Below are 25,491 nucleotides of genomic sequence, written 5' to 3'. Positions count from 1 at the left end.
ATACATAACTTGTTTGTTATTGACTACTCTACTAGCAGAAATATTCCACTATAAGATCTTTGTTGAGTCTTTTTTTTGGCGCAAAGGACCAACAGAAATGATGTATAGCGAAAATAGCAACAGGAGACATCATTGCAGCACCAAGGAAAAACATTCATTACTCCGCTGGACTACTTGGGACAGTGATGGCGGAGTATAAGCAATGGTAGTGACGTAGCAGTCATTAGCACACGTGCCGCGGGGAAGTTAACTTTCGAGAAGAACCAGGGTAGGGGCAAGTTGCTTGTATACATAGCCAAATCGACAAAGAAAAAGCAACAGTACGGGACAATACAAGCGCGAAATAACAGCTGTTCACTTGTTCTTCGTTGATTTTGTTTCCTTGTAGCGAGAAAGAAGTTTAAACTGAGTCGACTTTCTCTAAACAGACTGCTTTCTGTGCACGTGAGTGCGATGGGCGAATGGGGGTGAGAGCAGCGAGTTTAATCAAAGGCGCAACTCGGTGACCTAAAGGTAGCATATACAGTAACTTTAGGTGGCCCACCTTTTCGTCATCAATAAGACGGTAGAGCGCATACGATACGTATAGTTGGCGGGAATACGGCAAAACTATGTTATTTTTGTTTTTTCATCGCTCACACAGAGGTACCAAGACTAATCCCTTACAGTGACGTTCACGCACCATAAAAATATTCACTCGTCAACAACATTGTTCACATGTCCTAAATGTTCACAGAGAAGAAATATCCACAGGGGCACTTTATTAAGGACATCTAAATACGCAAATTTTGTATTGCTCTATGGTTATTCACAACTTCATGACGCAAATTATTATGGAGGAGAAGTGAGTAGCTGGAGTTGCATCTCGGCACCAACCCTTCCTTAAATACATTTAATAAAAAAAGACATTATATGTGCTATTCAGCAAATCATATACCTGAAAAAGCTTCCCTACTAATGATAAAACTAAAACGGGGACACCAACCATAAAACAGAACACGAAAAAATATGTTTCGTCTCCCCTGACGGGAGCCTTGTTAACAATACGACGATGACGACGAATGAAGCGATCAGTGTTTAGGAAGGCATTGAAATGGAAATCAATCGAATGGTAAAACGTTGCGCCTAAATGACAAACGTTTTCTCATATTTACATACTGCATTCGTCACATTTTAAAGCCACCATAAACATCGCTTCACTTGTCGCTGCTTTTATTGTCAGCAAGGCTCTCGCAAGAACAACCGAAACAGTTCTTTTCGAGCTCTATTTTATGGTCGGCGTCCTTTTGATCTACCAGATGGGCGTCCGTTGAAACCTCGACTTCACTATCCACCTATAGTGTACTTTATTGTGATATAAATGGCGCTGATAGGTCAGTGAAGTTACCTAACCTCCTTCTACCGGTACGATGCAGATAGTGGACAGATGATTAGGAACTAACAATTTGTCTACGTTCTTGTCTGTTTCACTGCAGCAGTAACCATGCTGTGCTGCTGCCGGTGGGACGGCGGCGGCTGCTGGGCCGCTTCCACATTGATAACCGTCCGTTCTAGAGGCGTCGCCAGCAGCGGCAGTGGCTCCAGTCTCGTGAGAAGAACGAACAAAGAGCCCGCCTCGTGCCAGAACGAGGTGGTGTCCGCGTGCGTGAGCAAGCTGGACCTGCTCTCGCAGAACAGGAGCCTCGCCTTCGCCACCACCGAGGAGGAGCTGAGGCAGATATGCACGTCAGTATATATCGCACATTCCTCTGCAGCGTGTGCTCTTCTAACACTCGTGCTCGGACTGGAGCTGCGACTCAACTCCTTTCTGGATTTCACTGGAGAACAGCATAGTATCATACACAGATTGCAATAACGCTTTGCGCATAAACGTACAAGTCACATATCTTAATATGAACACGGAAGAACCCCAAACAAAGTACATAGAATGTGTTGCGTACTATATATTATGTAAATATGGACACAGTAAACTGGACTAAAAAGAAAACTTGTCCCTGGTCGTTCCTAATTATCGTTTCCACCACTTTTCTTTCGTCACGTTTACAATACAATTGCTATTAATTTGCTACGATTGCTACTTACCATCGCTACTACTTTTGACAGAGATATTGATGCTTATTTTGGTCATGGTTGAAGTGAACTACTGTCAATAGTGGTTTCTTGTGTGCATTACTATTTGAGTGCCAGTTGTTTTGGTTTTCTGTTTGTACTCACTATTGTACTCCCTCCCTGTTATGACCCTCAAACGAGGGTTGACAGTATTAATAAATAAATAAAAATAAATGAATAATAACGTCCCTTATAGTATCCACAGATTTCCTTTCAGTTAGTTCTTGTTCCATTAGTTCTTTTTACCTAAAATTTCCCTTTTGTCATTTAAGTCACATATCTGTGTTTTGTATGGGGGAACAAACTTCAATGAAGCTGTGTAATTTTATCCAACGCATGTTTAGTACGCGGAAGACGCTTGCTGCAGTGCATGATTACTGAGCCACCTAAATTTGTTAGTAACATATACCACAAGAAAGAACGTAAATAACGAGTTAACACTGGTGAAAAGTGACAGCTGGAAAGCAATGCGCACATGTTACAGCGTGGACAACTGAGCTGCTCCGGACAAGAATTCGCAGCTAATGTTGAAACTTAATCTTGACTTCAATTGATGAGAGCGCCCGAAAGCAATACAAGTGTTCCTAGGGTCTAGTTGGTTCATGAACATTGTGTCAGAAACAGCACAGACAACGTGACGAGGACAATACCGGGACATAGACAGCGCAGCGCTCACTATCAGCCTCACGGCTGATAGTCAGCACTGTGTATGTATTGGGTCCCGCTGTCTGCGCTGTTTTTGCCCCAATGTACGAAAAAACTGTACGCCAGAAATGTAAAAGATGTTTACAGTTGCTTTATGTATACACCTTACTACGGAAAACAACTTAAGATTGTGTCGCGACGATTTGCGGCGGCGCTTGTGCACGTGCTTGACTTATACGCCTCTGTGCGTTTTCGTGGATTGTGCAGCCACTTGACCGGTGCCATGGACTGCGTGAACGCATTTACCCATCGTTGCTTTAATGAAAAGCAGCGCGAAATCTACAGGAGGCTTACGAGTGGCGCGGCTCAACTTATCGAGGACTTCTGCCGGGAGGGTTCCCGGTTCAGGCTCAGTAAGTACTCGGCCACTCTCACATTGCTTATCTGGGCTATTAAATTATGCGATTTCTTTATCCAGTCTTCGTGCTTACAAGTGTCCTGTTGCTGTTGCGGATAATGAATGACGGTAGACATGCTGGTTCCACGAAGATAAGTATATATACTCTTGTCAAAGCCGTGACCTCAGTTATGTCGTCAGGTAACCACGCTATTATATAGCTTTTGACTGATACATATGTCGATGTTGAGTTATGTATAGATGTCAATGCATGCGCCGCGGTGGTTTAGTGACTACAGTGCTCGGCTGTTGACTTGAAGGTCGAGTGTTTAGGGCCAGAAGTTGTGTAATGTGCAATGCCATCGCACGTTAAAGCCCACCAAATGGTCGAAATTCCCGTAGACCTTCAATACGGCGTCGCTAAATATAATTATTTTCAAACGTAAAACACAATTTTATTATTCTATGTTAGTCTTTTATAAATCACTCTTCCCATATACTTGTTTACGCTTCTAGAGACCATGCAATGCACGTCAGCTTTTCTATATGCTCTTTGATGCATGACAATTATGTCAAATAGCAAGTGTCTCTCTATCTGCTTGCGTATCTTTCTTGCTCGACAGTGCGTCCTTGCCCTTAACTGCTCTTGTTGATTCATGCGTGAGTATTCTCATTTTGTGCTCCCAGAAAAAGAGACTCGAAATGTGTTAGGCAGAATCGACAAGCACGTTTTGTTGGAAGAAAGAATCCTGGGACACCGCCCGAAAGTGTCCCCAGAACAAAAGACTTTGAAAACCTTGCGCTTCTTACGAACAACTGGTTTTAGGGACAAACTTCAGGCAGTGTCGTATTTCCCTGTGCCTATTTTTCTTTGGCGCTTTCATTTTTCAAGAGCGTCTCTGTTCTGTTGTCGTTCATTCCACTTAACTCTTTACAGGACAGCCATCTAGCTTAAGAACTGTCTAGTCCTCTGTTTTCTACTGGTTTCTTCCTTTCCTCTCTTATCTTTCTTTGACGTGTCTAATTGTATGCCCATAAAAAAAATTTAAAGAAGCGTGTCAAGTTATGTAGTATAAAGAACGCAGCTGGATGAACTAATTTTAGGCCCCAAGTTAACATTAATACGCTTTTCGAATTCACGTCATACTTATATTTATTTTCACTGGCGGGTAAGTATTCGTTGTTTTCTGAACTACGAGGCATCCACTAACGCATGCGGTTCTCTTAATGGTGGAACCTCGACAGCCTTCTGGTAGGTGTTATGATATGAAGGGCGCCAAACCTATAGCATTTTGAATGTTTCAAGCCACGCCGCGGTGGTCTAGTGGCTAAGGTACTCGGCTGCTGACCCGCAGGTCGAGGTTTCGAATCGCGGCTGCGGCGGCTGCATTTTCGATGGAGGCGGAAATGTTGTAGGCCCGTGTGCTCAGATTTGGGTGCACGTTAAAGAACCCCATGTGGTCCAAATTTCCGGAGCCCTCCACTACGGCGTCTCTCATAATCATATGGTGGTTTTGGGACGCTAAACCCCACATATAAATCAATCAAATAGAATGTTTAAAGCACTTAAGGGCTCAAACTATTATCACGGGGTCGGGAAGCGGGCAAAGGGAGCAGACTGGATGCTTAGATGAAACTGTTTATCTGGCTGAACTTGTGCATTACAGCTAGACACGGGCACTGATAGCGGCGAACAGAACGTCGGCCGCCGATCAACTGACAGGAGGTGAAGCGCGTTGGCATTTATACACGTGCCATTGAATATTGTAGCGTTATCGCTAGTGGTCGCGTAGGTTTCAGAATAATCTCTAATGTTCGTGAAGTGGGTGTGTAATCTTAGCAAAACGATCTACTACAACCCTAAAGCTTTTAGAGAATTACCGGCGTGGTTTGCGCTGAGAATTACTGACAGTGTAACGGGGCAATGACAACTTGAGGAAAGAATGTGGCACTATATATGGCGAACATATCACTGTAGATGGCGGGCTTAGCAATGTATATGGCAAAAAGTGAATTCAGCTTAACTTTCAGCTCAGCATTCTACCTCATGACCTTGATGTTGACTGTTATGATTGTGAGTTCATTTATCGAATGATGACAAGTGGGAATAAAGGTCACCACAAAGCCGGCTATAAAAAATGAGTTACGAAAAAAAAAACTGTTCACCTTGTTTGTATGCAGCCTATCTGAAGCATTCCATGTGCTACAAAGAACTACAAGACGACTACAACCAATGTGCTTCTGTCTATATGGCTCAGCGGGCCGAACTCCAAGGGCAGGCAATCAGCGCTCAAGACAAAATTCGGCATTCGTGTTGGTAAGTAATGATTTTAAAAGTAGATCCTTAGTTGTTCTCCTTAAATAAATTGATGCTATCCGCTGCATCCGCAGCAACTGAATGGAGCGTGCATGAAATGCTTCGCGGAGCACTTTAAGGCGCCAGTTGTTCGTACGCTGTCGTCATTGCTTGGGGTAACGCAGGCAAAGCCACATACAGCATAGCCGTTGGAATGAACGTTGAGAATAAAGAGAAATATTCTTCCTCTTGTTCTTCGAGTGCCTTGATGATTATAAGAGGTGCGGAGCCCCTTATGTTAAACCACGTATAATAAAAACAAAATAAGCGAGAAATAGAGAAATAAAGGGGAAACTAGGTGGAAAATAAATATAAATAGGAATAAGGAGGAAAAAATGCAGGGAAATCTGAATGCGAAAAGAAATAAAGAGAGAGAGGGAGAGAAGCAAAGAAACCAAGAAGGCTGCCCGGCTTCGCACTTCCTTGTGGCTTGGCACCACAAATGCGAAGCTGTATTACTTTCTTTTCTCTTTTTTTCTCGTAGCCAAATGGACGGCTACAAACAGTGCGCCAAGACTGCCGTGCTCCTGCGCTGCGACGTGGAAGCAGCCGAGCTGGCCGAGGACATCATCGTCAAGGCCGGCGGCTACCTCGTGTCCACACACTGCTCCGGATACCGCATAGACGAGCCCAGCTGCAGCGGCTGTTCCGCGAGGGTGGCCCTTGCGCTGACGGCTATTCTAGGAGTAGTGGCATTGCTGCACCTCTTCTCAAGAACAACCTAGCTGCCTGGCAGCTAGGGTGTCCTGTGCCGGTCGATTGAGGGACAAATCGAGCTTGCTGAAGTTCAGATCCTTGAGAACGTTTGCACAGTGAGCGGCTACGAAGTGTGGGCCAAGGTGAACGTGTACGTAGTGGGGTTGCGGAGTTGCTCGCGCTTGCTGTCTTCGGGACTTGTTGCTTTCGCGAGTTTCTAGGGTTTACGCTCCGATAGTTGCCATCAAAAAGAGGAGTGGAAACAAAGGCATGAGTGGCTTAAGAACGGCGTACCACGGCTTCGTTCACTCTTCGTTTGCCCAGAACCATACACAACCACACATGTCACGCTGCGTGAGTGGTGAAGCCACGGACCCCATCGCAGAGTGCATCGTAGGACACAAAGGCGAGCGTGTTCTTTGCACAGCGGGATAGTGTCGGGCGCTGGAAGCCCTTTAGCCACTGCTTCGTCGGAGACCACGTTTTGTCGCACTTTTCAACAGTCATCGCAGTGAAATCAGTCGTGTGCTGCAGCAAACGAAGGAAGGCTCAAATCGCGAAATGCTCCGAATGGCTGATAGTTTGTATTAGCCAAAGAAAAGCCAATTTCATCCTTCATTAGGAGCACTGATGCACACAGACACCTAAGTGATGTCGTCAAAAAGAACGGCCCCCTAATTGTAAATTTAACATGTGGACCATCATTTCTTACAAGAGTGACAACTTCATTGGCAACGTTCCTCTATTAAGCTGATTGTGAAGGCTCGAGGAACATCACAGTGTCCAGCGCATGACAAGTTCACAAAGCCTATCTGAATAGTTTAATATTATGACTAAGTAACTCTTCAACTGGTTTGCAAGATGATCAGTCATGGCATACCACGGTTCCACTTGTCTTATTCAGGGGAAGATAAGGATACGCCCTCGGCATTCTTAGCATCCTAAAGGTTCAAGTCCACATTTTACGCAGACCAATCGTGTATAAAAAAATCCTTGTGTCAAATGACTGAAGGGAAGATGCGTTTGTTGTCATCATATATATAAAAATGAGAATTGTTGAACCAGATGCCCCAACATGTCAAAGCTCCAAGTGTAGTCGTTGATGACACAGCAACATCAAATCAAGGATGGCGTCAAAGAAACTGGACCCGCATGTTCTTATCTGCCTGTTGGAAAAGTTCTTAGTTCAGAGAACGCAAGCCATCGCTGTGTTGAAACAACTTCCGTGCCGAACTTTTGTATTACCAACCTGGAATTACTCACCGAAGAAGGGACATGCTGACGCTCTGTAGATGACCTTCAAGTGTGAGACGAGAGCCCGAAGAAAATGGTGTAAGGCTAAGGATCTACCTTTTGATCGTTGGCGTTGAGAAAGATATTGTGCATTTCTTGCGATCCCAGTCACTGTGTCGAGCCCTTGAGCGTACGCGTGTGGGAACAAATTGTGCGCTTTTTTTAAAAATGTTTCCTCACCGCAGATGGATACAGTCCAGTTTGAGCGCTACTGCAGTGCGCCCGACCGTGCCACCAGCAACATAAATCCTCAGTTTTTACTGCGAACAAAACAAAGAAGTACATGGCATACGCTTGGGCTCAGCGCCTCAAGTTTCACCGATCCAAGATTGATCATCCACCGCTAGAACAGCTTCGAAAGCAAGAGCGTGCAGCGTGGCGAATCCATTTGAGCCATCCAGTGTTGCCACAATCTTTGCCCGCCATGATCAGCTCCTACAGTGCTTTGAGTGTGAAGTCAGCCACTTTCCGATTGGAGACGTCAGTTGGCTGTGAAGCCCGCTAACGGAATTGCGCATGTCTATTTCCCGAGTATGTTGTGGAACGCGGCACTTTTTTTTCCTAGTCGCAACGGAGATTATGAGGGCTTGCATGAACTCTTCGAGAGACTGCCCGTTTTCGAGAAGTGCAGGGCCACAAAGCAGCGTTGACCCTGTGTAAATCATGTTGACGAAAAACATGAAGGAACACGACAACCACATCTTGTAGTGACTCGCATGAAATGTTGTCTTTTTTATTACTGTTCTTTATTATTTAGTACTGACATTACGCTGTAGTTGAGCCGACTAGAGGGTCGGCATTTGTTGTCCTTGTAAATAAATCTTTATTGCTGAGCTCCATATGTACCACGTTTGTTCATCAACAGTTCTGAGCAGTTAGTTGAAAACTCGGGATTTTAGACAAAACGATCATTCTACGCACTAAAGCATGGAGGCGGTGGACATATTTTGACAAGCGCTGATAAGAACGCTTGCATAAGATCGCCGAATAATTGTTTATCATTTACATTACGAAAATGGAAACTGGGAAAATATGTCTGTAAACAATCCCAGAAGATAGACTCAGTAAGATTCGAGAGAGTGGCATAACTTGGCCGCTTATGCGCGTGTATACTGTAAAAAAATAATTAGGATGAAAATTTCAAGGCAAAATGCAAAGTACAGCTAATGATTCGATGTGCATTATACAATAATTTCTCCAAAATCAAGTATAGTATCAGATTGTAGAAAATAAACTACAGCTGTACAGTATAAAATGTTTCTAAATGACACAAAACCAGCATATTCGCATGCAAGGATACCAAAGAACATTGTATTCTCTTACGATTTCTAATAAGTGTTCGTGCCACGAATTCTGACTAGGCTCTGTCGTTGATACTGTATTTTGACCACAACAGAAAAACAGTTGTATCCAACACTTGAAATGACAACACATTGTTGTTTTGTACGAAATCCCCAGTGTTTTGTTATTCAATGCGCCCTCTGTACTTATACGTAGAGAGGCACCAAGCCGCATTGTGCACAACATTGCGAATTATGTGTTAATATTTTGTTGCTTCTGTGTGTTAGGCCCTTATGTTTGCATTTGTAATTTGCAAAACAGTGGCTGCTATGTGTTGAGCAGGGTAGTAAATCGTTGAAAAAGTATGCTGTTGCTACTTTTTTGGGAAAGAAATAAAAATATTGTTTGTAAAATAATGTTTCAGTCATTGCTGATTTTTTTACCTCTGCAACTATACTGCGTTGAAGCGTGTTAATAAACACACAAAACGAATGGTGAGGAATGTGAAAGTGGACACCTTGGATTTCGGCATGCTCAACTATGAAGGCGATTCTCAAGGCCATCACAATGCCATTTACATGAGGACGTTAGCCAAAAGGCAGGTGTACTAATTTCGAAAGCTGCGAAAGCGTGAAGCATGACTCAATTTTTGTGGGGTAACAGTGAGTTCTCTCGGCAGAAACGATAGTCTCCGCAAGAGCTAGACAATGATGATGATAGATTGATATGTGGCATTTAGCATCCCAAAACCACCATATGATCATGAGAGACGCCGTAGTGGATGGCTCTGGAAATTTCGACCACCTGGGGTTCTTTAACGTGCAGCCAAATCTGAGCACACGGGCCTACAACATTCCCGCCTCCATCAGAAATGCAGCCGCTACAGCCGGGATTCGATCCTGGGAACTGCGGGAGAGCTAAGCAATGCACAAAATATTTGTCGGGTGTACTACGAAGGTAGGTATTGTGGCCTCCAATAAACGAGCAGTGGGAGAAAAGAGAAAAGAAGGAAAGAAAGGCAAGGCGGTTAAGGTAAGAAAGGAAGGAAAGAAAGGCAAGGTTGTACCTTCGTACAAACTATCAAGCCCAATATTTGTGCAACGGTTGGTATTTGAGGCTACAGAGATGTTAAACTATGCCTAACGGAGAAAACAGACAGATAGACTAAGAACTTTATTGTGACAGAGAAAGAACTTGATTGATGGAGAAAACATCACTTTACATTTCATTGTCTAGAATAGCTGAGGGCAGAGATAGCTGAAAATTTATTGTAGAAAGACGGTGTTCAAACACGGAGAGAAGAAAGAAGTCAAGAAATATGTCAGTGTTTGTGGTGCCTTCACTTCTTTCTTGCGCGTGTTTGCACGCCCTGTCTGTATAATCAATTTCTACCAAGCCACTGAGTGATAGAGAAAAAATAAGGCCAGGAGGTTAACCACATATTGGCATCCGGTTCGCTACCCAGAACTGGGGGTGGGGAAATAGGGGCAAGACAGAGGGGGTAGAGAAAGAGAGGGAAAAAATAAAAGAAAAACGCGTAGGAGAATATAGCTCGGCCACCGCGTCGTGACGATGTTGCATACGCTCATTGCACCACCTTGCTGGTAATGATGGAAACAGGATCGTCCCCCCCCCCCCCAAGATGCCCGTCAGCAGCGGCAAGTGGTAGATATTGATAGGTTGCTGTTGGTGTTGGAGCGTTGAAGGATGTGCTTCACGATGGCTCAGTGCTTAACGCCTCGTACTATCGATTCAGAGGACCCAGGCTCGATTCCACGCGCCGGAGTCTTTTTCTGGATTTTTTTTCTTTCTTGCATTTTCATATATAGATACGTATACATATATGGTGAGTGACGGCGACGCCCACGTCGATGCCTATAGCAGAATCCAGCCGGCGGTGTCCATTAATTGCTATCGCAATAATAAAATATGACTGTACAATGGGCTGCAGCTAGCACGCAGACCTTCTACGGCAGCAGTAGCAAAGTCTGATGCGCTAACAAGACTGAACATTTTCGCCGAGAGTGTCAACTGTCTCGAGAGGCAAGCCGAAGAAAAAAAAAACATGCTTCCACAAATCGGTCAGCGTTCATAAAGGTGCCACCGTCACCAACTGAACATGACATGATAACTCTTCGGAATGGTGACTAATTTGAGCAGTGCTTCTACTGAATGCAGTATGCATGCACAAGTACAAATAAACAGCTTCTTCCTACACCCGGGATGTTGTGTCCAGTGACGTTTCCTTTGACTGTAGAATGCAAAGTCCTGGCCATGGCGAGGCCGAATTTCAACGGGCGCGGAATAATAATAAAAAAACACAAGTACTGCTGGCTGGGTAAGTTGGTGCATGATAAAATGATATTGCTTTAGCGCAGCTCGATTTGAGCGTGTGTAATCTTGGGCCGCAGTCGTAACGAGTTGACGCAAGGAATTATTGAGGCGAACGCTATCGCAAAATATGCGAAGCTGTGTGTGAGTACACCGTCTGCGTCCTTATCTGAGAAAAAGCTCAATTTTCTTGAGCGTTTGCTGTGAAGCGTTGATATAGAATTGTTAATTTGATATCAGATCGCAACTGGGTTTTCTTGGTAACGTGTGCTGCGCCACACGTTTATGGTTTTGTCATGAGTGCGGTGTCACGAGGAATGAGCTATATTATGTGTTGTAAGGGTACGCAATATACAAAAGTTGGAAGTTAGCGCTCACACTGTCATCTGTTTTAGGGGCGAAGCTCCTTATAGCGGCCCCCGTTAGTCCCTTGTAGCCGTTGTAGTATGTAACAAGTATAACATTTTGACCTCCAAGGTGGTGCCGGTGAGAGATTTTTTTTATTGTTCAACAACGCACAGAAGAATAGTGCTCAATGTACATGATAATGGCTGCTAATAAAAAATGAGAGATAGCAGCATTCGGCTTTTAGTTAACGCGCACGCTGTGATCCCCATTAGCAGTCATTCGCATGTACATTGAGCACTACCTGGCAGCAAAAGGTTGCTACGTTATACTCGCTGGGCATAACCTCCTTGGTTTTAGAAAGGTTTAGCGAGCGTTGGGCCACAGTGCCATGAATACAGTGAACTAGTATATACCATGAACTCGAAGTGGCTAAAGGTGGGAAGTAGACCCGAAGCGCAAGCCGTAAGAAAGTGTGCGTGTGACACCTCTCTTTTAGTCCTTGAAATGTCTGCTGGATGGCGGTGCTTCTATATGGGGAATATATGATGAAAAGATGCGAGATGGTGGTACTTGGAGTGTTGAATAGATGGACGAACGGACACACAGATAGATAGATGCATGGATGGACGCATGAACGGACGCAGGGGCGGATGCATGGACGAATGCAGGGACGGACGCATGAACAGATGCATGCACGGACGGGCGGATGAACGCATGCATGGTCACACAGACAGAGGCATGGACGGACGGAAGCAAGAACGAATGGACGGACGAATGCTTCGCCCCACTCTCCACCATTCACTCCGTGGATATGCTGCCATTTTTTTCCGCTTCACAACTGTATAGCATCTTTTTTTTTTCACGCTCGAACCGAGCTGCCTAAAGCAATATCATTTTTGCGAAAACACTCATACTATATTAGATTTAGGTGCACGTTAAAGGACCTAAAGTTTTGAGTGAGTTAGTGAAATAAATTTATAACTTTTTAGCCGCTAACGCGTCACCTGGCTAGGCCCACTCGGAAACAGTCAGGTTAAACCTGACCGCCCTCGCGTGGGCCTTCTGCGCGGCCAGGAATTGAGAAGTTAGGTCATGGGCCTTAATCAGCTTGTTCATTTCCTCTTCCTGGAAAGGGGGACCAGCAAAGGCAGAGAGCCACAGGACATGCTCGAAGTCCGTATATCCACCACACAAGGGGCACTCCGGGCTTGAGGATCGGTCGGGGTATATTGTGTGCAGTGCCGCAGGGCTCGGGTAGGTTCTTGTTTAGATCAGTCTGAGAGTAACAGCTTGGGCCACTAACAAGAGCAACAGCGAAGAGTGTGGTAGGGGCAGCACTCTTCCCGAGAGGTAATGGTGTTTGCATACTCGTTGTACGTGCAAAGAGGATCGCATCACCCTGGAGATGACGCGTTACCCGAAACACGGTCAGTCAAACCTCGTGAAACCGAGTACGCCTCCTCGTTCAGATTGATTGAAGCTCCCTCAATAGGTCCAAGGGGTGCAGGAAACAAGACCAATGAGTGATTTTTGAGGTCTTTGGCTTTCTTATGTGGTCAAAAATATCTCCGAGTGTTCTACTACGCAACTTCTCGCAGTAAAAGGGTAGTTTTGGCACCCAAGCCACATAATTGCTATTGCGTAATAAACTATCGATAGGAACAGTGCCACATACGTAACGGAGAAAGTCGAAGCTGTCTCGGGTGCACGCTATGACTAATTACAATAGTACTTGAAAAAAAAAAGAACTAATGGGCTCATAGAACTTCCTTTGATCTTTTGATTTCCCTCTTTATTTTTTCTTTTTTTTTCTTTTGGGAAACAAAACTGAAGCGAGTTGAAGCTTTGACTGCTTCACGGGAATGTGCAAGTCCCCGCTGCTCGATTCAAAGCGTGCGTAGTAGCTTTATTGCACTTCATTTTGTTTCGTTCGGAGTACGAACGTTTGTCGCTGATACGTTAGCAATTAAAAACATATCATAAAGCGCGACGAATCAAGCCTCCAAAATATGCGAAGAGCTTCGGGAGCAAGTGCGATACGACAGCCCAAGCTGTCGCGGTGGGCGCCATCTCGCGGCTTTTGATATCAACTGCGGCAGCCTTCGCTCTTCCGTGAACACACTACCCATATTCTAGTACACTATACTGGCGCGATGTAGGAAAAAAAAAGAAAGGAAGGAACATGATGCTCCGCCGCCAGCCTTTGCAAGCCGACCCGCTTTGAAGCCAACGGTGTCGACCCAACACGTGACGTTTTCCGGCAATATCACGCAAGCAACGAGACTTGCCGAGATTTCGGCGTATGCGCCCGTTAGCTTTTAATCGAATAGTGCTGGTTCGGCGCAGACCGACCGGCTCACGCTTGAGGTTCAAGAACGGAACGCCAACGAAAGTACTAAAAGGGACCGCACGCTCTGACGTTTCAATCACGTGTTTGGCAGACACGGTTGGCTTCAACTCGTGTGACGTAACGCTCTTTTCTTTTTTCTTCCTTTACGACTAGCGCTACCGCGCTAACCTTGATGATAATAATGGTGATCAACGCTCGCGAGGGCAACGCCACGCACTGCTCGATGGTTGTGAACCCTAACTGCAGCCTATGCACGAAACATGTGTGCGCCACGAGGCGCAAACGACTTTACAAGGGTTTACTGGGGTCACGAGTTTTCGCTCCTTTCTTTTCCGCCGCGCGGCGCTCCTTGGGTTGTTAGTTTGAGGTGCCCTGACCTCACTCTTGAATGAGAGTTTGCAGGCCCGGTATTTTCAGAATGAATGCGTAACAATTAGCACAGCTCTCTGTCATTCAAATTTTTTTCTTACGATAAGTCAATAAAGGCTATAATAGTGAAAAAATTGCTCAATTCGACATTTTTTAGCTGCCACTGGATGTCTTAGTCAGGGACATCCATACAACCAGAACTACGCGCATACGTATCCCTGCGATTCCTCACGTTTTCAATTTTTCTCGAAGAAATTATGCAAAATTTACGTCCGGTATTCACCCCAGAATGACCGTTGTTCATTTTTTTAGCTGAAAATTGGGTCCTCATTACTACGACTCGCACGAGGTTGCTCTGGCGCAAAACATGCAAGCTATATCGAAATGTTCCCAAACTTGAATTTCGATTTGGCGCTATATGGATCGGCTTATTGAAATCGCGCTGGGCCCTCGTCGTGAATTGAAACGATCCCACAACAGCCGAAATTACTTCAACATGAAACTCGAGATGAATGAAAGCGGCCCGATTCGATCAGTGTGCCCATAAATCTGACGACCGCGCTAACATTTCCTCACTGGGTCTAAGTATACCCAGTGAAAACTAACCTTCGATTTTCTAATTACAAGGCAGGTGTTTTCATCTCCCCAATGTACGCAAGGCTATAAAAGCAGGGCAGATGGAATAACGGTCTATCAGCATGCCGTCTATCACCGTGGCAGAAAACTAATTTAATTTGTTCGGTATTCTTGATGTTGCCCTTTAATGTTTTGTTATTCCTGTGCAGCATTTGTGCTCGTGCTCTGGTACACAAGTAGTGGCAGGATCACAATATAAACTGTGTAAAAAGGCGCAAAAGCAGCGGACACACGTGCTCACAGATGTGTGCGGATGTGTTATTTTGTAGTGAAACTGTGCGAATTGTTTGTTGCAGTTGTTCAAAATACGCGAACAAATTAGTTCCGAGGAAATGGTTTGGAAAGCGCATGTAAATACTGGAAGACAAGCGACGATGTTTTCGAGATACGCGTACACCTCAAAATTGGAGATTACAAGGCGCATAATCAGACATCCCAAGTATCCTCGTTTCGCTCTATCCTACAACGCTAAATTTTATTCTCCAGGCGATCGAATTCTATTTTTACTGCGTTTCCGTCTCTGCCCTCTATAATCGCCCCGGTATTACCTTTCCACCCGAAATGATAGATTAATTTATTGCGAATTCGCGATTCTCGCTCCAAAACAAAAATGTTCTGCGAAATTTCCGAGTGCCTTTCACGCATGAATATTGCTGAGCACTCACAGAAATAGCACGAGTATGAGGATTGCTTCAATATATGTTTGGGAGCTCTTGGTTATGCATAATTTTTTACTGCATGAGCATGACATTTGGCGCTTAAAAACTGGAAGTTATAATAATTAAGCGCAGTCGGAGTGCCCTGTGCTTTCAGTTCACGTTGCAAGTTTATTCGGTTATTACGGTGTAGGGCCCGTAAGATTTGATGAAACACAAGCAAATTCAACTCCACATTAATGTACAATGGAGAATGTATATTTATGCGGTGGTGACATCATTTAAAATAACTATCGTCAATTTGTATACAGCAAAAGCTTGTCGACTCGGGTTTCGTGAGACCGAAACATTTTCGAAGCAACCAAGTGCCGAAAGCATCGAAGTGTCAAGACAACAATAATTAAGTGTCTGTTGTACCAATACATTCTCGCTGTCTTGATAAATACGTGAGTACTTATTTCCGATAAAACCCGTGCAAAAGGTGCAACTTGAGCCAGCCAGTGACTTCGTTTCTAACGCAACCGCGGCGACAGATTTCCGTGTTTAACTAGCGTCAAACGTGCTCTTCACCTTTTCCTTATTACGTGCTCCCACTACCACGAGCACTTGGCGATAGTTTTTTTTCTTTTCATGTGTGAAGGCCAGCAACTGATAGTTTATCCATCCCGATGGAGCAAGCCAATTTGTGCCATTATAGCGAGTGCCGCTTGGAGGGTCCCTGCAACTCTTTTCCAACTAGCCACGGTATGGTTTCACTAAAGGAGCTTAATGTCTCACGAATTCACCGCAGGAAAATTGTGCAGAATCCCTCCGGTACCATTGGATCCAGTTACGAAAATTTGTCGCACGCTGCAGTTGCATTCTCTCTTATTATTTGGCGACTAAGTGCTGGCAGCAAAACTGGGAGTGCTGTCACGGGGGAAGGAAGTGCGTCACGCGTGCACGTGACCATGAGCACATTTCTGTTTTTTCTTCGAATGCGCTACTCTTCAATGTTGTCACTCGCACGCATGCGTGGACAAGTCGCGCCCTCCAGCGGGTGGGTGGATGGGGTGAATTGTATGGTTTCACTAAAGGAGCTTAATGTCTCACGAATTCACCGCAGGAAAATTGTGCAGAATCCCTCCGGTACCATTGGATCCAGTTACGAAAATTTGTCGCACGCTGCAGTTGCATTCTCTCTTATTATTTGGCGACTAAGTGCTGGCAGCAAAACTGGGAGTGCTGTCACGGGGGAAGGAAGTGCGTCACGCGTGCACGTGACCATGAGCACATTTCTGTTTTTTCTTCGAATGCGCTACTCTTCAATGTTGTCACTCGCACGCATGCGTGGACAAGTCGCGCCCTCCAGCGGGTGGGTGGATGGGGTGTAATTGAAAAGCAGAAAAATAAACGGCGGAGCCGTTAAAGCTGGGCAGTGCGAAAATAAATTATCATCAATAATTGGGACGCGCTTGATTCGTCCTCCGGATCCAGAGATTCTTAGCACCCTCTGCTGCGTTGCAGATCTGCAGATCCTACCTCAAGCCAAGTACTGTCCATGGAGATTTCATCCTCCGTAAACACTATGCCATCCGAAGACGAATACCTCGACGACATGGTGAGACTGTGGCAACGCAAGCAAGCGAAATCGAAGTCTGCGTCTCAACATTAACAAGACGCCACAGCCGGCTGTCATTCCCCAGCCTTGCAAGGAACGCCGGCGTGCCATTCCTCCGGTGGTGTGCCTACCTCTGCTCCGTCCTCGCAGCCGGCCAAGCAACGCAAGTGGTGTCCGCGTCAGACTCCACGCCTCTCTCGCGACGACTACATCGTATTAGTGAAACCTCACGTTCCCTGCGAGCTACGCACATTCGTCCCGGCCGATCGTGCGGGTGACGCCATCCGCAGCTACCTCGGCGAACGGACTACCACGGATATTCAAGTGTGGCCGATCTGGGAACAAAACATCATGGTCTGTAGCACCACCATTTTGTGTATGGCACAGCGACTCCTCGGGGACTTCCAGCTGCAAGTGGGGGATCAGCAGATGCCCGTTTGAGGCCACGCCAAGGCACCAGGGGATAATTGCAAGGGCGTCATCAACATAAACTCTGCTGAAAGCCCGGAGAAGATAAAATCTGAACTGCATTGGCCTCGAGGTACTATCCTCGCGGTCCGCAAACTCGGAGATTCCGCGGCGGCGGTGGTGACTTTCGTGATCCAGATCTGTCCGGATCCAGAGATCTGAATCTCTGGATCCGGACAGGCCGCCATTGGAACCTGAACTTGGCAACGTTTAACGCTAGAACCTTATCTAGTGAGGGAAGTCTAGCTGTACTATTCGAGGAGCTAGAGGGTGTTAAATGGGATATAATAGGGCTCAGTGAGGTTAGGAGGACAGATGAGGCCTATACGGTGCTACAGAATGGGCACGTCCTTTGCTACAAGGGCTTGGCAGACAGAAGAGAACTGGGAGTGGGGTTCCTAATTCACAGAAACATAGCTGGTAACATAGAGGAATACTATAGCATTAATGAAAGGGTGGCAGGTATCGTAATTAAACTGAATAAAAGATACAAAATGAAGGTAGTACAGGCTTACGCGCCTACATCCAGCCATGATGACGCTTCAGTTGAAAGCTTCTATGAAGACGTGGAATCGGCAATGAGTAAGGTAAAAACACAGTATACTATGGTGATGGGCGACTTTAATGCAAAGGTAGGGAAGAAGCAGGCTGGAGACCAGGCAGTAGGAGATTATGGCATCGGTACTAGAAACGCCAGAGGAGAGCTACTAGTAGAATTCGCAGAACGCAATAATTTACGGATTTTGAATACCTTCTACCGAAAACGAGAAAACCGCAAGTGGACATGGAGGAGCCCTAATGGCGAAAATAAGAACGAAATAGACTTTAGAATGAGTGCACACCCTGGAATCGTTAAGGATGTGGAAGTGATTGGCAAGGTACGATGCAGTGACCATAGAATGGTACGGTCTCGAATTCACCTAGACTTGAAGAAGGAACGACAGAAACTGATACGCAAGAAGCCAATCAATCAGCCAGCACTGAGAGGGAAAGTACAGGAATTCAGAGTGTCGCTGCAGAACAGGTATTCGGCTCTTAGTGAGGAAACCAACCTTAGCGTAGATACAATGAATGATAATCTGACGAGTATCATTACGGAGTGTGCAGTGGAAGTTGGAGGCCGGGTAGTTAGACAGGACACTGGCAAGCTTTCCCAAGAAACGAAGAACCTAATTAAGAAGCGTCAAATCATGAAAGTGTCAAGTACAACAGACAAAATAGAACTGGCAGAGCTTTCGAAGTTGATTAATAGACGTAAGGTATGCGATGTAAGAAGGTATAACATGGAGAGAATTGAACACGCTCTGAAAAACGGAGGAAGTGTCAAAGCATTGAAGAGGAAACTTGGGATAGGCAAAAGTCGGATGTATGCACTAAGGGACAAAGAAGGCAAAATAACTACCAATATGGATAGGATAGTTAAAATAGCGGAGGAGTTTTACAGAGATCTGTACAGTAGCCGAGACAACCACGACCTTAATACTATAAGAACTAGCAGTAACCCAGATTACACCCCACCAGTAATGATAGAAGAAGTCAGAAAAGCTTTGGAGAGCATGCAAAGGGGCAAAGCTGCTGGTGAGGATCAGGTAACATCAGATTTGCTGAAAGATGGAGGACAGATTGTGTTAGAAAAACTAGCCACCCTGTTTACGAGGTGTCTCCTGACGGGAAGAGTACCAGAGTCTTGGAAGAACGCTAACATCATCTTAATACATAAGAAAGGAGATGACAAGGACTTGAAGAATTACAGGCCGATCAGCTTGCTCTCTGTAGTATACAAGCTATTTACAAAGGTAATTGCTAACAGAGTAGAGAAAACATTATAATTCAATCAACCAAAGGAACAAGCAGGATTTCGAACAGGCTACTCCACAATTGACCACATTCATACTATCAATCAGGTAATAGAGAAATGCTCAGAGTATAACCAACCACTATACATAGCCTTCATAGATTACGAGAAGGCGTTTGATTCAGTAGAAATATCAGCCGTCATGCAAACACTGCGGAATCAGGGCGTAGATGAAGTATATATAAACATTCTGGAAGAAATCTACAGGGGATCAACTGCTACCATAGTGCTTCATAAAGAAAGCAACAGAATACCAATCAAGAAGGGTGTAAGGCAGGGGGACACAATTTCCCCAATGCTATTTACCGCGTGCTTACACGAGGTTTTCAGAAGCCTAGAATGGGAGCAGTTAGGGATAAGAGTCAATGGAGAATACCTTAGTAACCTGCGCTTCGCCGATGACATTGCATTGCTGAGTAACTCGGGGGACGAATTGCAACTCATGATTACGGAGTTAGATAAGGAGAGCAGAAAGGTGGGTCTTAAAATTAATCTGCAGAAAACGAAAGTAATGTACAACAACCTCGGCAAGGAGCAGCGCTTCGAGATAGGTAATAGTGCACTTGAAGTTGTAAAAAACTATGTCTACTTAGGGCAGGTAATAACCGCAGAGCCGAACCACGAGATTGAAGTAACTAGAAGAATAAGAATGGGGTGGAGCACATTCGGCAAGCACTCTCAAATTATGACAGGTAGATGGCCACTATCCCTCAAGAGGAAGGTATATAACAGCTGTATCTTGCCGGTACTTAGCTACGGAGCAGAAACCTGGAGACTTACAAAGAGGGTTCAGCTTAAATTGAGGACGACGCAGCGAGCAATGGAAAGAAAAATGGTAGGTGTAACCTTAAGGGACAAGAAGAGAGCAGAGTGGATTAGGGAACAAACGGGGGTTAAGGATATCATAGCTGAAATCAAGATGAAGAAATGGACATGGGCAGGGCATGTAGCGCGTAGACAGGATAACCGCTGGTCATTAAGGGTAACTGACTGGATTCCCAGAGAAGGGAAGCGGGTTAGGGGGAGACAGAAGGTTAGGTGGGCAGATGAGATTAAGAAGTTTGCGGGTATAAATTGGCAGCAGCAAGCACAGGACCGGGTTAACTGGCGGAACATGGGAGAGGCCTTTGTCCGGCAGCGGACGTAGTCAGGCTGATGATGATGATGATGATGATGATGATTCGTCCTCTCTTGGATTATCTGCTTCGCTCCCAAAACCCACGCACCAAATTGTCCGGCTGGAGTGCACAACTGTGATGCTCGAATCTTCCACGTGACTCAAAATCACGTGACTAGTCACGTGACTGAGAACACGTAACATGACGTAACTCTACTCCCGCGACTAAATATGCCGTAACAACTAGCGACGTCAGGTGTTCCCGATACCATCCTCGTAACAGCTAATCATGACATGTTCCAGACGAAACCGTCTAACCTATGCGTAATGTGGGGCACGACCTCCTGTATAAAGCTTATAGGGGAGGTCGTGGTGTGAGGAGCCGACCGAAACAGGAGAAGAAAGCCGAGGCTAGCCATACTTAGTTCTACGTGGAAAAAAAAATCGCCGCAGTTGTAGCAATGTAACATCCAGTACACATTTTTACAGAAACTGCCAGCACTAGACTACTACACCCGCCACTTTGGGCGATGAAGGTGTCGCGAACCAAGTGTGAAACACCGACAGCCTTCGGGTGTTACATACACCAATCAGTACACACCAGGTTTGCAAACGTTGCGAATCATCGAAACACCAACAACCCCGTTACGACAGGTGAAGCCAGCCGTACTGCCCGTGCCAGCCCTGCATGAGCACGAGCTGCCACCGAGGGTCCATTGCACGTGATGGAGGAAGAAAGCGACGTTAGAGATCAGTGCCTTCCCGATATCACCGGAATTTGCTTCGCTCTTCTTCGTCCTCGTTCGCTTTCTATCAAACTCGTCCAGTCTGTTGGTTACGCCGCCAACGCCAGCGGTGACGCCACCGGGCGCATGAACGAGTGCCTATAAGATCTGCGCTCGAAAACTGTCGAACACTAGCACCGTTGTTGCAGCCTTGGGTCCCTGCTGCCATCTGAGCAAGTTCTTTTTGTACGGCTAGTCATACTCAGCCGAACACAGAAGACAGATAATTGCACGTAGTGTCAAATATGTTTCTTAATAATTACAGGGTGGTAGGCACGCATCCGCGTATAATTGCGTAATCAGCACTTCAACCATTGACAGTGAAAAATCGGAGTGTTATGTTTCATTCAGGGCTCATTATAATTCTGATTGTAATAAGGCGCCCTGAGAGTATTATTTCGAGACCTTGAGGACCACCCAATGCTTGCAGAGTGCGGAAGGCAGTCTTGAATATCTCGGAGCATAGCGGACGTTGTTGCGTAACGACTTTGCCGTCCTTTTCTCAGATTGTGCAGAGCTTGCTTGACGTTCCAACAATAACGTTACTCTTCTTTTACTACTTGCTTAACGCTGCGTAGCAGACACGAAAAGTTGGTCTGCCTGAAATCTCAACATTTATTTAATGAATACTTATATCTCACCTCACCAAATATGTATACCTTATAAACTTGAACTGTTAATTGCATTTTCTAAGTTGTAACATCGAAGTTCTTTTCTGCCGAGGTTTTCATGTCCAGAAACCGTTGTAGATAGTGGTGGGAGTTAACCACAGAAAGCGAATAAGTCGCCAATTCCCCCTCCCCCTTCCACTCTTTCTACAACTAACTATTGCATTCCCTACTCCTACAACTACTCCTATTACCGACCACTGCTACAGCTCACCATTATGCACGATACGCTTACCCCTACCCACAACTCTAAGCAACGCCCACTACCCTCTACCCCTCCCCCCCCTCCCCACTCACTACTCATCCCGCCACTTTTCCCACCTCAACGCAGCTTAAAAGGCCGCTTGCATTTCTAAGCAAGACAGAAGACAGGTTTATATTCCCGTCTGTAGAGAATCTGCTAATGTAGAGACTTATGTGTGTGTCCTACAGCTAACGAGACATTGTGTGCAGTGACTCATTGTGCTATATCACAATCACACCTCATCATACCCTCCTCTTTCTTTCCATTTTCCGCATACCCCCGTGAGGAGTAGCAGGCTAGAAACCTGCTTTCCAGGCCGACTTCTGCTCCTTCTAATTAAACACCTTCTTCATTCTCACTAAATTTAACCCCACTGCACACCACCCAACTCGCTGTTTCCTCAGTGTTCGCCAAGTGAAGCTTGCTGCAATTTTGGGAAATTTATTTCCCTGGACACGTTCAGAGGGAATCCCGCGTACAGTGGGAATCGATGATATGCGAAGCACGAATGAGGAAGGTCGATATGTCACTCTAAAATCAGCACAATTATGACTTCTTATTACGCAAGATTACATATACAGTCCTTAATACACCGAGAACCCAGTAAGGAAATGTCTGCTTGCCTCCGCACCCCATTCCCATCTTTGCATACCCCCTCTTCCTAGTGTATGGTTGCAAAGCGGTTGTTTCATTTCTGTTTGACCTCTCGGCCTTTCCTGAATTTTTCATCTCTCTCTCTTCTCTGCTTTCTTATCCTTTCTAAGAAATTGCTTTTTCTGCCTGCTGTTGAATGTGAGGTTCGATCTTAGCATTTTTTTTTTGTTTTTATTAGTATTTGTTCTTATTACCGTGCACACTCTTACCCACTTTCTTCGGTGACGTTTTCAGGCCCTGACGGTACCGTAATAAATGAATGAATATACACATAAGTGAAGAAATCAATAAAAAATAATAAATAGCTAAATAAGTAAATAAATAAATAAAGATGCGCATAAGTGGTGGTGACGGGCAATAATGTGAACGCGTACAGTATAAAAAAAAAACAAAGCAAAAAGAAAAACTCGCAGGGCTCCTTAAGTATACGCATAAGACGATTCGAAAGGGAAAACCACCTTCTCGATCGATTGTGCTGATTACCCTCCCTCCTCATCATCCTCTACCTGTGTTTAGGATCTTCACACTTCTTTTTCTCCCAGCGTTGGTGTAGCGGACTGATCATGTGCCTGGTTATTCTCCATGGCGACTGCGCAAAAGAAAAAGAAACAAATTACAGAATATCCACGGAATGAATAACGATGAGTGGGGCGATGAATCTGTCCGCACGTTTGTCCATGCGTTCGTTCGTCCGCCCATGCGACCGTGCATCTATCCATCTGTGTGTTCATCCGTCCGCCCATATTTTCGTCCGTTGGTCTATACATCCATGAGTCCATCCGTGCGTCAATGCATCCATTCGTGTTTCCATCGATGCCCCCGTCCATGCTTCTGTTCTGTGCGTCTGTGCATCCGTTCGTCCGTCCGCGCGTGCGTCATATTGCACACATTTCTATTGGACCAACGCCACCTAGGGAAATGAGACGAGAAACGGTGATGAGGCAGCGTCTTCTATTATACTGCTCCGGTGCCGGTTGCGCCTGACGCAGGACAAGGTTGGACTAAGAGGAGCCTCGCCCCTGAAACGACGTCGAAGACACACCCTTTTATATAATGGACACAACCTACATTACGTGTATGCGCGCGCGTTTACGCAAAAAGGACTGCGCAGACGTGCACACTGAATAATAAACAAAATTACGATTTGCAAGAAGCCACCGCTAGGAAGGCGAGCACTTTGTTGTATGTGTAAATGCTTTTCTATAGTCCTTCCTGCGTACGATTGCGACCATGCGTAACGTCCATTGTGTCAGTACTTAGCGATGGGTGCGTCTTTCTTCCTTGTAGTCCGTGTTTTTTCATTGGCAGTCGTTCTGACATTATGAATTACATTCTTACCCAAAATGCTGCTCTAGTTAACCTGCCTGCCTTCTTCCTTTGCTTTCTCTTTAACTCGGCCCACCTTCGATCCAAGTGGTGAGGTCATGTCATGGTGGTATCAGGTGGGGTCACGTTTCATGACGTCGTGATGACGTCACGGTGACGTCACCGATTTCGCCGATCTTTGGCGTCAGGGTTACGCCATATCGTGGCGTCAACACGCGATCCCGGTGATCTTCTGCATCACTCGTGTAAACACCGACGTCGTGTAACTATGGTCGACACAGCGTCAAGTTGCGCATTTCATGTGGCTTGTCACGTTTTACCTTATAGATAAGCCATATTCTTGGTTTATCTTGGTCTCCTGTTGAGTTGGCGCTTGTGATACGGATTTGCATCGAAAGAAAGTACAGGAAGTCATGTGAGGATGGGAAAGAGGGCGGCACCCGTGATTGAGCACCTGGATACGAATGAGAGGGCGGACATCGCAAGAAGCAAACCTGATTTCCAAAGATCGACGCAGTCCGAAGAGCGACAGGAGAAAGGAAAGAGTAGTGAGGAGACATGGACGTGCACACCGGAGCACTTGTACTAAGCTCCGGGAACTTTCAATGTTCCCAAGAGTGCGAACTTCGTTCGTACCCTTCTTTTCCTACGCTTCTCTTTGTCTTTTTTCGTTGCTTTCTTTTTTGATGCTCAATCACTCCATCAGCCGCCTTAGAACTTGTAGAAGCAGTAAACACCCCTCCAAAGAAAAGTCGACTCAGCGTTCCCTTTGGGAGACATTTGACACTTGAATACTGCAGTGAAGAGAGGCTGCGCTTCAAAGTTCAGGCTGGTAAAAGCAAGCAACATTCTCGACCTTGACAATATATATATATATATATATATATATATATATATATATATATATATATATATATATATATATATATATAAGAGTAAAGAACGGATGTGAAGAGGAATGGAAGGACTTGCGAATGGCAATTGTAACAAAGCCAGGTAGTGAAAGAAGCATGGAGGACAACACCGCGTCATTGGGACCGCTACTGTGATTTTCTAATAACGCGCCGATGCTGTACCAGTTAAGATACAGTGGCGGTCATCCCTCCGTCCACTCGTATACGGCATAAAATGGGCGGGGGTCTCACCGCCAGTGTAGCTCACTCAGTAGAGCACCGAACATGTTATTCGAAGCTATCAATATCGGTCCCAAGTTATCACACTTTTCTCTCTTCACATTTACATCCCAATGACAACAAATAACAACCACCGTACTATCCTTGGCCATCATTGTCTGTTAGTGCACTTAA

At 45.4% G+C, this 25,491-nt stretch overlaps 1 protein-coding gene across 1 annotated transcript in view; it reads left to right on the top strand.

The window, feature by feature from the left end:
* Positions 1-6,621, top strand: part of LOC119163377 (uncharacterized) — a 119,174-nt gene extending 112,553 nt beyond the window's left edge. Inside the window, exons 2-5 of the mRNA XM_037415359.2 lie at positions 1,476-1,725; positions 3,022-3,167; positions 5,333-5,468; positions 5,992-6,621. Coding sequence (XP_037271256.1) covers positions 1,476-1,725; positions 3,022-3,167; positions 5,333-5,468; positions 5,992-6,232 — 773 coding nt within the window. The 3' untranslated portion in view covers positions 6,233-6,621. The remainder of the gene's footprint in view (positions 1-1,475; positions 1,726-3,021; positions 3,168-5,332; positions 5,469-5,991) is intronic.
* Positions 6,622-25,491: the final 18,870 nt, after the last annotated feature.

This window comes from Rhipicephalus microplus, chromosome 9, assembly GCF_043290135.1.
Source record: "Rhipicephalus microplus isolate Deutch F79 chromosome 9, USDA_Rmic, whole genome shotgun sequence".
Taxonomy (NCBI): domain Eukaryota; kingdom Metazoa; phylum Arthropoda; class Arachnida; order Ixodida; family Ixodidae; genus Rhipicephalus; species Rhipicephalus microplus.
This window is presented reverse-complemented; position numbering and strand designations above follow the sequence as displayed.